The sequence below is a fragment of the Recurvomyces mirabilis genome (genome assembly GCF_035927965.1).
Source record: "Recurvomyces mirabilis strain CCFEE 5264 chromosome Unknown scaffold_16, whole genome shotgun sequence".
Lineage (NCBI taxonomy): Eukaryota > Fungi > Ascomycota > Dothideomycetes > Mycosphaerellales > Teratosphaeriaceae > Recurvomyces > Recurvomyces mirabilis.
Genome location: NW_027041950.1, coordinates 435,942 through 447,853, shown reverse-complemented (window position 1 = coordinate 447,853; position 11,912 = coordinate 435,942). Strand labels below are relative to the sequence as shown.

Here is an 11,912-nt window from a genome sequence, read left to right as displayed (position 1 = left end):
AGTCCTAGCAGACGACCATGGGCTGCATTCCCTCCTCCTACTCCGCTCCCGCACCAGGCCTTCGCGACGCAGGTGTCGGAGATCCAAGGATTGCAAATGATAAAATCGATAGCGAGCGCAAAGCCCGCAAGACACGAAGGCGTCGACGCGGCAATGCTGGAGCTTTCGCTGCGATGGGTGGTGCTGCAGCGGCTAGGTAAGTTGTTTTCTGGCGCCCCGCCTGTACGACAGAAGAATGTTGGGGTTGGTGGGCATGGTGTTTGATATGTGCTGACGGGGTTTCTTGTAGTAGTGCAGGCGGAGGCGGTGGTGGCGGTGGCGGCGGATGCTAGAATGGTCCTGCGAGTAGTATCTTGACAACGATTCGATGGGTGGTGTGGTTCCTTCTCCCTGTGGTATCGACGACCTTCATCGATGCAGTTGATGCTCAGACTGTGGTGGACGGTGTACTAGCAGACTGCCAATTGCTCTGTGCGGTGGACGGGGCGTTCAATCGGTTTGATACATCGGTGTATCGTCTTATCTCGAATGTAGCTACCAGACAGCCAACTCGTTGATACAACAGCTGCCCAACATGTTGCGCTCGGGGGCAGATACGTTCGGCCTTCAACCAGGTTTCATATCTCCTCCTATTCTGTCATTTTGGTGCTAACCTTGCATACCAGCTGGTGGGTAAAACCTCATAGCATCTGGCTTTATAATCTCCGAGCGTGTGGAGGTCGAAGTGGTCAAAAGAACGGCGGGTATGTTCGCAAGTTCAGTGGCAATCCTAATGTACAGGTATGGACGTTTCACATGGATAGGCTTCGGGCCGTGTCCGGCGCTAGCGAGTCGGTGAGACGTCACTCCGATTGGGCATGAAATGCGCGAGCTTGCGACTCGCGTGAATTGCTCCAACATGCCATATCATGACCTAGTTGCTCACAGCATACACGACCCCAGTACGAGAAGACACTTGCAAGTCGCGACGCCTTCGACCTTCGACCGACTCTGAAGTCTCTGGAGACCAGCCTTGACACACAGTCCATTGGATCATACGACCAGCCGAAGCCTTCCGCCAGCCTTGGGTTGCTACGCACGAAGGACATTTATCGCATCAACCCCGACGTAAGAGCACAGAAGAGGTTCTGGATACACCTCTAGAACATGCGGCATAGCAAGGCTTATTAGGCTCCTGTCTCGGCTCGCTGCCTGACCGTTCAACACAGCGTAGAGAAGCGCTTAGTGACGCACTTCCTCTTCCCGTTCTCGACCTCATTCGTGCGCACATTACAGCGGTGTGGGTCGGAGTATACCTCAACATCTCGTGGGAGGGAGGGCACACAAACGGCCCTTCCTGAGCCAGGACGGCGACATGCAGACGAATCAAGCATCGCGTAAGAGAGCTGCACCGGGCACGTCACCTATGCCACCACTCGCGCCCCAGCAGCAGAACTTAAATTTTCAGCAGCCCACAGGCAATGCAGATTTTGGCAGTTACGATTTCTCGCAACCATTCAATGCCGAGCAGACCTTTGGCGACGCCTCGATAGCGATACCGCAAGATGCCAACAACTTCTCGTATATGCAGGATGCAGCGCTGCAACCCGCGTATGGCACAGCTGTCGCACCAGTACCCGTACAATCTACCGATCTTGTGCGACGGGCCCGAAACCATCCGCTTGCACCGCAGAATGGGCAGGATCAAGACCAATGGATGAGCATGGGTGGTAACAGTAGGGGTGCGACCGTGAGCGATGAGGATGAACAAGATCTGGATATGAAAGTTGCACTGGCCAAGAGGGATGCGCAAGGCAAGCGGAAGCAGATTCCGCCATTTGTGCAGAAGCTTAGCAGGTAAATAATTGCTTCATGACAGAGACGTTGGTGATGGCATGCTGATGATTACTATAGCTTCTTGGATAGTAGCCACACAGATCTGATTAGATGGTCAGATGACGGACGTTCGTTCATTGTTCTGGACGAGGACGAATTCGCACGGACATTGATACCGGAACTATTCAAACACAACAACTATGCCTCATTTGTTCGCCAGCTGAACATGTACGGCTTTCACAAGACAGTAAACATTACCGACGGCTCGCTCAGGCAGTCCGAAAAGGCTCGAAAAGGGGTGAAGCCTCCTAGCATGTACTCACATCCATATTTTCGAAAGAATAGACCGGATCTGTTGTGGCTTATACAGAAGCCAACTACCAAGCCTGGTGTCAAGAGGAAGCGGGATGGAACAGTCAAGGATCAATTCGACAGCGACGATGAGCGGCAGTATTCACCTCCTGTCGGCGGAAATCCCATCAGTGGTGTCATCGGAGAAGTTAGTGGGTCTGGCGCAAGTCAGGACGTGGCGACTCTTCCACGTAACGAACTGGTGACTGTACGCCGAGAGCTGCAAAAGCTACAAAATCAGCAACGATATATCTCGCAAATGATTTCGTCTCTAAAGGAGCAGAACGACCAATTCTACCGACAAGCAAGTGCCTTCCAAGCACTGCATGATCGACACGAGAACAGTATCAACGCCATTCTGACATTCCTCGCAACCTTCTACAACAGAAGCCTCGAAGGTCATGGCGCGCAAAACCTGGTCAACATGTTCAATAACGTTGCGCAAAGTCAGCAACCTCAGGGAAGTGTCGAGGAAGTGCCCGAAGGCGCAACAGATAGTGGCAACAGAATGCCACGGTTCTTCAAAAAACAACCGCTACTACTACCTGGCCCCGTAACAAATCTGCAAAGCCAAAGTCCGCAACAGCCTGGCATAGCGGTCACAGCGCCACCATCAGCACGAACGTCCATAAGCCCACCTCATGATGGTTCGAAGCGTGATAGCACATCTAGCGTGCCACCACAAAATGCTTGGAAAGCCAGTACGAGTACCAATCCCGTCATCAAAGATGACGCGCCAACGCCAAACCTCCTCAACACTGTGCCAGAGAACGATGAGATGATGAGCCTGATCAATGGTATCAATGCCACGAACGCCTCCACTCCAAGCACAGCCGCACCTGCCTTTGACTTCAGCTCAGCACTAGAACACTATCAGAACGCCAACGGTAACGCACCGCTAACTCCACAACAACGGGATACCATGCTAGCACTCATGGCCAATCAACAAGCGAGCACCAACACAGCCGGCAGTAACGGCAACAACGCTCTCGTCTCCCCTACACCACCCACAATGCCCGATCTGAACCAATTGAAAGAGACACAGCAACAACTCGAAATGCTCACCAACCTCCAGAAAGTCCAAGACGAGAAGGTGCAAGAGCTCAATCGCAGACTTCAGCCTCTCAGCCCTACGGGTAGTATCCCGGGTATAGCGAAGTACGGCGACGAGGACCCATTCAACATCACCGGTGCCCCAGGCGATTACGATCCCAACGCCTTCGTGAACTTCGACGATGAAGGCTGGGGCGACATTTCCGCCGCGAATAGTGCAAATCCAAATTTCGACTTCAGTGCTGGCAATAGCGGCGGCGAGATGGGCGATGGGATCGACTGGGACTTCGGCAATAATGCAGCAGGCGACGATATGTTTCAACTTAACAACGATGCTGTTTCTCAGGCTCAGGCTCACGCAGCAGCGGGGGGGTCGGCGCCGCCTATGGAGGATCATCATCATGGCGGAAGTGGGCATGGAAGGGTGGAGAGTTTGAGTAGTGAGGCAACGAGCCCGGCGCATACTGTGGCTGAGCAGGAGGAGCCTGGGTCGACGCCTAGGAAGCGGGCGAGGAGATCTTAGTGAGAGATCGAAATCTTCTGCTAGTTTGGGGTGGGAAGATGTGGATAGGTCTGTTCTTCGCTTGTCGTGATATACACGCTGTGCATAAATGCAAGTACAAATACAGAGACGAAGTCTTGATGTCCTCCATGACGAAAGCCACATCCAGATCACACATATTCTGCTCTGCGAACGTATTGTTGGAGGCTGATGAAGCCTGAGTATGGCGTTGACTTGTGAATAGGGGCACCAAATGACTGTACGTCACGAACAGAAGATGCTGCATCAGTACCATGACAGCTATGGATACAAGACCCCACTGCTTTCCATCCGACGCAACGCTAATGCTACAAATGCCTCGGTGGCGGAAGTTCCAAGGACCAATCTAGATGAAATTCCCGATCAATCCGAATCAGCATTCACGTCCCCAACCTCACCAACCGGCACCTCGACTCCCTGCAACCCCATCCCATTCTCCATCTCCATCTCTCCGTCCCCCTCATCATCATCGTCCAACACCCTCGCGGCCTTCTTCCTCTGACCAGGAGCCGCTGCCGCCTCCACATCGTCACCATCCCCATCCACCACATCATCGTCATCCGCAGCTGGCGTCCCACTAGCAGCAGGAACATCATCGTCCTCGCTCTCCTCCACCACCTCAGCAGATTTGAACTTCGAACTCTTAGCCGCCTGCCCCTTCCGCTCAAGCTTCCTCTTTTTCTTCTGCCTGGGTCTAGCCTCCGCCTCGCCATCCGAGCCCGTGCCGGTAAATGGCGTGGTACTCGCTCCCCGACTCCTACCACCTTTCCCACCACCTTCAACATCAGTCCCCCCGGCAACTTCACCATCACTATCATCCTCCGTCTTCTTCTTCCGCTTCTGCCTCTTCTCCCTCGGCTTCTTCTCCCTCTTCTTCTTCTCCCCCGTCTCAGCATCAGTAGTATACTCTGCCTCCTCCCGCCTCTTGTCCTCATCTTCCCTCAACACCCTCGCCTCCCGATCTTCCTCCGCCATGCGTGCGCGCTCCTCCTTGATCTTGCGCTCGCGTTCCTGCATCTCACCCAGTGCCTTCTCGCGCTCCATCTCCCGCTTCTTGATCTCCTCGTCCCGTCTCCTCTTCGCCTCCTCCAATCGCTCTTTGTTCTTGCGCTCGAAGTCGGCTTGTCTCTCCACGGCACCCAAAACTTGCCTCTTCATCGTATTCCGACCCATATTGGCACGAGCCTCCAAATCACCTCGTGGGAAAGGAGCATTAGGTTCCTTAGCAATAGCACCGAAAGCCTCAATCGCCTCATCCAACCCCTGCGCCGCATCCTCGACCTCTTCCGACGTCTTCTGCGTCTCCCCCAACCCAATAAGCAACTGCGCAAGCTGGATCTGCACAAACGCCACATTAAACCTCAAATTAATATTCTCCGGCGCCAGCTTTAAAGCCTGCTTCGACAAATCCAAACTCATCTTATACGCCTCCAACTTCTTCTCCTGCCGTCCACGCTGCAACCACACCCGCCCTAGACAAGCCAAGATCTGCGGGTCCACGTTCCCATCACCGCGTTCCTTCGCACTGCGGCCGAGCGCAAGTTCGTAATTCTCAATGGATCGCGACCATTGCTTCATCTCGGCAAACACGTGCCCTAGGTTCAGGTACACGGATGCGCTGATCCCCTTCAACGACTCGCGGACTTTGGAGAAGATCTGGATGGCATCTTGCGTTCCTTTCTTTTCCTCTACCATGGCGATGCCCATTCCTTGCGCTGCCCATGCGTTACGAGGGTCGATACTAAGAACTTTGTCGAAAAACTCGATGGCGCGGATGTATGTCTTACTGCGCTTCTCCTTGTCCTGATCCGTTTCCCGTCGCATCTCACGGGCGATGGTCAAGTGCAGGTTACCCATACCGATGAGCGAGTAGAGATCGTGTTTGTCGTGTTTTTGCAGTGTCTCCTTGAGGTGGCGTTGTTCTGGATCCTCGGCCAGATTGGCTGTGCGTTTCTTCGTGCGATGTAGATGCCATGTCTGCAGCGCGCGGAGGTCGAGGTTGCCTGGTTCGGATTGTAGTAGTTGTCTGAGGTTTTCTGTGGCTTCGCCTTGTGTGGTGGGGTCGAGTATGGCAGTGTATAGCAAGCGGGCACGAGCATCAGTATAGTCGGGATGTCTCTCGAGCAAACCAGAGTAGATGTTGGTTGCTTCCTGCGCCATGCCTTCGGCTTCATAGGTACGGGCGAGGTTAAAGGATATACTTGTTACGAGTGCGTCAGTGTCCAGGGAGTCGTCGCGTTCTCCCATCTTGACGCAGCTGTTAAGTGCGGTCTGGAAGTCTTCTCGCGCTTGCGTGTACTTGTCTGCCTGGTAGTGGAAGCAGCCAATATTGTGGAGAAGTTGCGGGCTGAGCAGCTCTCGTCGTGCTCTCCTCTCTTCGGCTTCATCACCAATGTCATCAGGTAAACGATCGTCGTCTTCTGCAATATCATCCAGCTCCATCTGCTCGACTTGCAACAAGCAGCCTAGTGCTCGATCCGGCGCTTCTTGCTCATAGAGCCTTGCCAGATTCAGCAGCACAGCAGAGTCAGGCGAAACTTTCCGCTTTGGATCTTTCCAAGCCACTCGTACCTGCTCAAGGAGCCCGATCGCTCTCTTCGCTTCTATAGACCTGTCCTCCTTCCCACCAGCAGCCTGGTTGGCGAACACCTCCTCGGCGTGCAGTATACCCAATAAAGTCATCGCTTCGGTACTCTTCTGCCCACCTGCTGCAGCTTGCGTCGGAGCCGAGATGATCTTGTCGAGCCTGAACTTCGCACCATCCAGATCTGCCATTAGTGTTTTGAGCTGTGCTGCGCCAAACTTGGCTGGTAGGTAGCCTTTCTCATCACCTCCTCGGGCTTGATCAGCTTTGCTATAGTAGTCGGCGGCCTTGGCAAGATCGGTGCCCTCATAATGCTCCTTTCGTGCCAGAAGATACCAGCCGTCTGATGCTACAGCGTTGACATCGGTCTGTTCGATCGCTCTCCGTGCCAGTCGCTCGACGTTTGCCCAGGCCTTACGAAGAAGAAAGTAGGATCCGAAAGTTGCGCAGGCCAAAGCGTGCATCCCGTTGAGCTTGAATGCAGTCTGTGTGTGCGTAGTCATTGCCTTCTTATAGATCTCCGCGAACTGTGGATCGGCCGTAGTGTACTGGCTCGACTCGTCGAGGTATGACAGACCAAGGAGTATATTCGCGGGGATGTTACGCTCTGAGTTGATGTCCAGACTTCGTTGCCAGGCAGCACAAGCGTGCTCCTTGTGCCCCAAAGCCCACAGACAACAGCCAATACCAATCCGGGGATCTGGGTCTTGCATATCAGGCGCCAGTGTGAGGACTTGCTGGTAGATGGCTAGAGACTCAGCATACCGGCCAAGCGAGAATTGTACCTTGGCCTTGCCCAGCATAGCCATAACATTCTTGCCCTTCGAACTCTTGTATGCATCGTCAAAGCACTTTGCAGCCTGCTTCAACGTGTCCATGCGCTCGCTGTTGTCCACTCCGCCTGATCCGCTCTTGCTGGGTTGTAGAGATGCTCGCAGCAAGTATAGTGTACCTCGCGCAAGGAACAATGGTGGATACTGTGGACTGATGCGTGATGCTTCGTTCAAGGTAGTCGTCGCGGCATGCAGCCAATGATCTTTGGTCCGATCATCGTCCGTGACCTGTGTCGGCTTCACACGAGGCGCATTCCTGCACTTCCACAGATACAGCCAGCATTGACATGACAGCAATACCAGCTTGTCCTCACTCCGACCTCGTGCGACTGCGCCTAGTCCCTTTTGTAGTATGTCGATGGCAATATTCACTTTATTGTGCTTCGCATATGCCAGAGCGATCGTCACCCAGTAGTTCCGCGCAGCGTTTTCTCCTTCGAGAAGATCGCACAGCTCGTCCGTCTCGTCCATGAGCTCGGTGAGGTCGAGGTTGACTGCTTCGTCGCCATCCTCGCCGCGGACAGGGATATCGATGACGGCGGGGATGTCACTGAAGCGCGCATATTGTTGATCGGCGTGGCCATTGATGCCATTCGTGTGCCCGTTCGTTACCGCGGCCATACTTTCGATTCAACGGTAGGGGTCGAAGCCAATGCTCAATGGAGGTCGGTGTAGGTGCTCAAGGGGTCATCATCGTCAGGGGCGTCGCGGCATGAAGAGAATGTCGAAGAGCACAGTTGTTGAACTTGTTGAGGTTTACTGCGAGTGAGTGATGAGATAACCAAAAGTTCTCGAACATATGAACGAACGCGATCGGGAGAGCGCCGCGACGAGAGCCGCTAATGCACCCCGCAAGGATCCACCCGCAGAGCCTCGGAACTCTAACAGGGATCAGTCGGCAGGAGGTCGTGGCCAAGATCCGAGGCGCAGTACAATGAAATAATGAATTACATTCGATGTCTAAGCATCACGACTACAAGTCAAGGACATGCTTGGAAAGCATTCGACTCTACGATGACGTTGACGGTGACGAAGCGAAGACAGGCTGTGAATAGGTAGCCAACCTGTAGCACCATCGCCATCCAGCATGTCTTACTCGCAGAGACCGTACGCCAATGGCACCACCAACGGAAACAACAATGGCAACCACCATAACGTCAGCTATATGAATGGAGCCTCACTCGCCGCTAACAGCGACCGACTTCGACGCTTCGATTTCGAGACGACACCCGACACCTCCGCAGACGAACGATCACGGTCCAGGGGACCCGGAGGTTATGGAGGCTTCGGCGCACAGCAACAGAGCAGTCAGATCCAAGCGCCCTCGCACCTGGATCGGCGGCAAGCCAACCGGAGGAGTCGCGACCAAGCAGGATATGGCTGGGACAGTTCACGAAGTCGTTCGCGAGGTGCACCTGCATTGCGCCGTGGACCTCAAGGCAACAATGTCGACGAGATATTGCGGTATATCGGCCAACACTGGTCCTTCATGGCCAATGATAGCTGTATACCGATCAAAGTTGCTCTACAACTCATGGACCCGTCGAGTCTAGGACTAGCGGACCAGTATGATCAGTTCCAAGATGTGCACCAGCAGCTACAGAACGCATTGAAGGTCATCGTCAATGAGCACCATCAGGGCTTCAACAGCAGTATAGGTACTTTCCACAAGATCCAAGCTGCTATCCATGCTTCGCAGCAACGTGTGAGGACACTGCGGGCGTCTCTTGTGCAGGCGAAGGAGAGTCTGTCAACCGCAAAGCCTGAGCTGCGGACACATGCAGCGAGCAGTCAGAGCTACGATCAGATGCTGCAGACAATCGCCGACATTGAGACACTACAGGGCATTCCGGATCTACTGGACGCTCAGACGAACGAGAAAAGGTTCCTTGGAGCTGTGACGACTCTGCAAGAAGGATTGACACTGATCCGAAAACCGGAGATGGAAGATATTGGTGCGTTGTCCGAGCTAAGGCTACGGCTTAGCAACCAAGAACAGTATTTGTCAGATCACCTGATTGAGGAATTGCATAACCATCTCTACCTCAAATCACCGTACTGCGAAGAGAGGTGGAAGAGCCACAGTAAACGAGATCTTGCCGAGAGCGCCACAGTTTCTGACGACGATCGCGCGATGTGGACATTCCTAGATGGCTACGACGGCCGACAGGAGATGCAAGAAGACACCACACGGAATCCCGAAGCCGGCAGCTTTTACTACATACAGGTGTTAGTAGAGTCGCTGAATCGTATGGGCAGACTAGAGCAGGCCGTCGATGAGATCGAGCGAAGACTACCTGTTGAGCTGTTTAGAGTGGTAGAGCGTTCACATGGGGAAGTCGAGCAGAGACATCCAACCACAATGCGGAGCGCGGCAGCTCGAAAACGCCAACAAGAATTAAGCGCTGGCCAAGGACCAGACGGTGAGCAACGAGCAATATTGGAAGATCTCCTGCGTACACTGTACGCAAAGTTCGAGGCTATCACCGAAGGCCATCGTGTCTTGCACGACGTCACCGCGGCGATCACGAGGCGAGAAGCGCATCTTGCTCACGGCGACACAAGCTCGGTCAACAGGAGCTTCCGCGAACTCTGGAAGCTCCTCCAATCTGAAATTCGTTCGCTGCTCCATGACCACCTCACCATAACCGGCGCCTCTGGCCTCGCAGGCCGTACGAACCGTGAGAATGATATCAATCTCAACATGTTCCGCCCGACACCACGAGACAAGACGAAGAAACTCTTCCGCGCAGCAGAGACAGCTGACGCCAAGGCCGGAGGGGACTCGGACATGGCGATCGAGAAGGAGGATTTGATGAATATGCTTAAAGACTCTGTGCCTGGACTTGTGAATACGGACTTGCAGACTTCACAAGCGAGCAGGGATCGTCTGGAGTCCGAACGCGTGATGGCGGAGAAGAGCGCGACAGGGCATAAACTCCTGGTCGAGCCGCGACTGTTCAACATGTCCACACTGCTGCCTCCCTCTCTATCATTCCTGCATCGTTTACGCACAATCGTTCCTGCATCTGGCGGCGTAATACCTAGCACGTTGACTTCCTTCCTCGACGACTTTCTCATCAACGTCTTCTACCCTCAACTAGACGAGACACTACTCGATCTCTGCTCCGCAGCAACAAGCGACGCGGAAGCATTCACAATCGACCCCGAATGGGCGAAGTTCAGCGCGAGACCCGTGTTTAAGGGAGCAGTCAGAGTGCTGCAAGTAATCGAGGGCGTGTGTGAGATGCTAGACGCGCTGCCGCACGAGCAGAGCTTCTCCTCCTTAGTGGTCGGGCAATTGAGCGAGTACTATGATCGATGTTATGTCTGGAGCAAAGGACTCTTACAGCGTGCTGCCAGTGCTCCAGGCAGTAACGGGACGACGGCAGCTGGTGGTGGTGCGGAGAACGTGGTGATGAGGATGAGACTAGCGGCCGATCTTGCCACAGCTGGGGATATCAACGATACTATCATAGAGATCCTCACGCTGGACACGAAACCCGATCTTGAAGGAGGCGATGCCACGCGCGATCGGACGGTGCTGGTGGAGAAGGAGAGCGCGCTCCTACTGAACCTTGTCCGCGATCGACAGGTCGAAGAGGCGGATCTCATTAATGACCGCAAAGCTTTGTCGGCTTTGTGCACGATGCACGTTAGTATGAAGTGGCTTGCCGCCAAGTGTCAGAAGCTGCGGTATCTGAGTCCAAGGGCAATCGATATGGGATCCGCTGACCCTGCGGCGAATATCTCCAGCGCTAATGCAGGTGGGAAGAGTAAGAGATGGACGCAGAATACCGCTGGTTCATTACAACATCTACCTGGCGAGCCCACAGGGCCATATCTCCCGCTCGATCCTACCACCGCCCCGCAATTAGACGCCGTGGTCGTGTCTTTTACAGAGCTTTCGCATCTTCTGCTAAGGACATTGCATGTGGACCTTCGACTCCAACTCCTGTATGGCCTGACGCAAGCGATGAGTAGTACCTACGCTCTCGGCCAACCATATAACGACCCCGACCCAGCGATCCTGGACCTAGCGAAGAACTTATCAACATACGACGCAGCTGTAGCGCCAAATCTCATGGCGCAGCAACACGAATTCCTACTCAACGGCCTCGAAGTGCTAGCAGGAAATGCCGTGGTCTCAATGGTGAAGCTAATACCAGGTCTAGACGACCACGGTCTCGCGCGGCTCCAACTCAATATCCTCGTGCTACAGCAGACGCTTAAGACGCTCTCGCCTGCATCCACCACATCAACCGCTATCATGCCACCTTCTGGAAGCACCAACAGCAGCAGTCTGACAAAAGCAGCCTCATTCTACGCCCTGCCCACACCTCCACCGGGCCTCAATAGTAATACAGGCTGTGATAACATCCTCAACGCGGGCAAGAAAAACAACACCTTCAGTAAAGACGACCTGGAAGCGCTAGTCCGCTTATGCTGGAGAGCGGATCGCGAGGGCACGACGGGGGTCGGGGATGTAGAGGCGTATGTTGCACGGCTTAGATCTGAAGGTGCTGGCGCTGGTGGTGCTGGAGGTGCGGGCGGAGCGTTTCCGAAGAGAGGGGTGAGTTTGAGTAGGAAGAGGTCTGAGCAGATGGTTCGACGGGCTGGTGGTGGGACGGGGACAGGGACAGGGACAGGGACAGGGACAGGGGCTAGTACGCCAACTGCGGGAGCGTAGGCGAAGCTGAGCGCTTTGAGCAAGACTACTGACACTGGGTTGTTG

General features: G+C 54.3%; 4 protein-coding genes across 4 annotated transcripts; 3 read left to right on the top strand and 1 right to left on the bottom strand.

The window, feature by feature from the left end:
• Window positions 1-17: 17 nt before the first annotated feature.
• Window positions 18-274, top strand: LTS14_006437 (uncharacterized protein; the record flags this gene model as incomplete). Its single annotated transcript, XM_064839133.1, has 2 exons — window positions 18-196; window positions 232-274. The coding sequence occupies 2 exons, from the start codon at window positions 18-20 to the stop codon at window positions 272-274; spliced, it is 222 nt and encodes a 73-aa protein (XP_064693381.1).
• Window positions 275-1,354: 1,080 nt separating this feature from the next.
• CTA8 (Heat shock transcription factor) lies at window positions 1,355-3,742 on the top strand (the record flags this gene model as incomplete). The annotated part of the gene is made up of 2 exons (XM_064839132.1): window positions 1,355-1,836; window positions 1,894-3,742. The coding sequence occupies 2 exons, from the start codon at window positions 1,355-1,357 to the stop codon at window positions 3,740-3,742; spliced, it is 2,331 nt and encodes a 776-aa protein (XP_064693380.1).
• A 326-nt stretch (window positions 3,743-4,068) lies between these two features.
• CTR9 (protein required for normal CLN1 and CLN2 G1 cyclin expression) lies at window positions 4,069-7,798 on the bottom strand (the record flags this gene model as incomplete). The annotated part of the gene is made up of 2 exons (XM_064839131.1): window positions 4,069-4,106; window positions 4,159-7,798. 2 exons carry the CDS (start codon window positions 7,796-7,798, stop codon window positions 4,069-4,071), a joined length of 3,678 nt encoding a protein of 1,225 aa, XP_064693379.1.
• A 466-nt stretch (window positions 7,799-8,264) lies between these two features.
• Window positions 8,265-11,867, top strand: SEC8 (exocyst subunit; the record flags this gene model as incomplete). The annotated part of the gene is made up of 1 exon (XM_064839130.1): window positions 8,265-11,867. One exon carries the CDS (start codon window positions 8,265-8,267, stop codon window positions 11,865-11,867), a length of 3,603 nt encoding a protein of 1,200 aa, XP_064693378.1.
• Window positions 11,868-11,912: the final 45 nt, after the last annotated feature.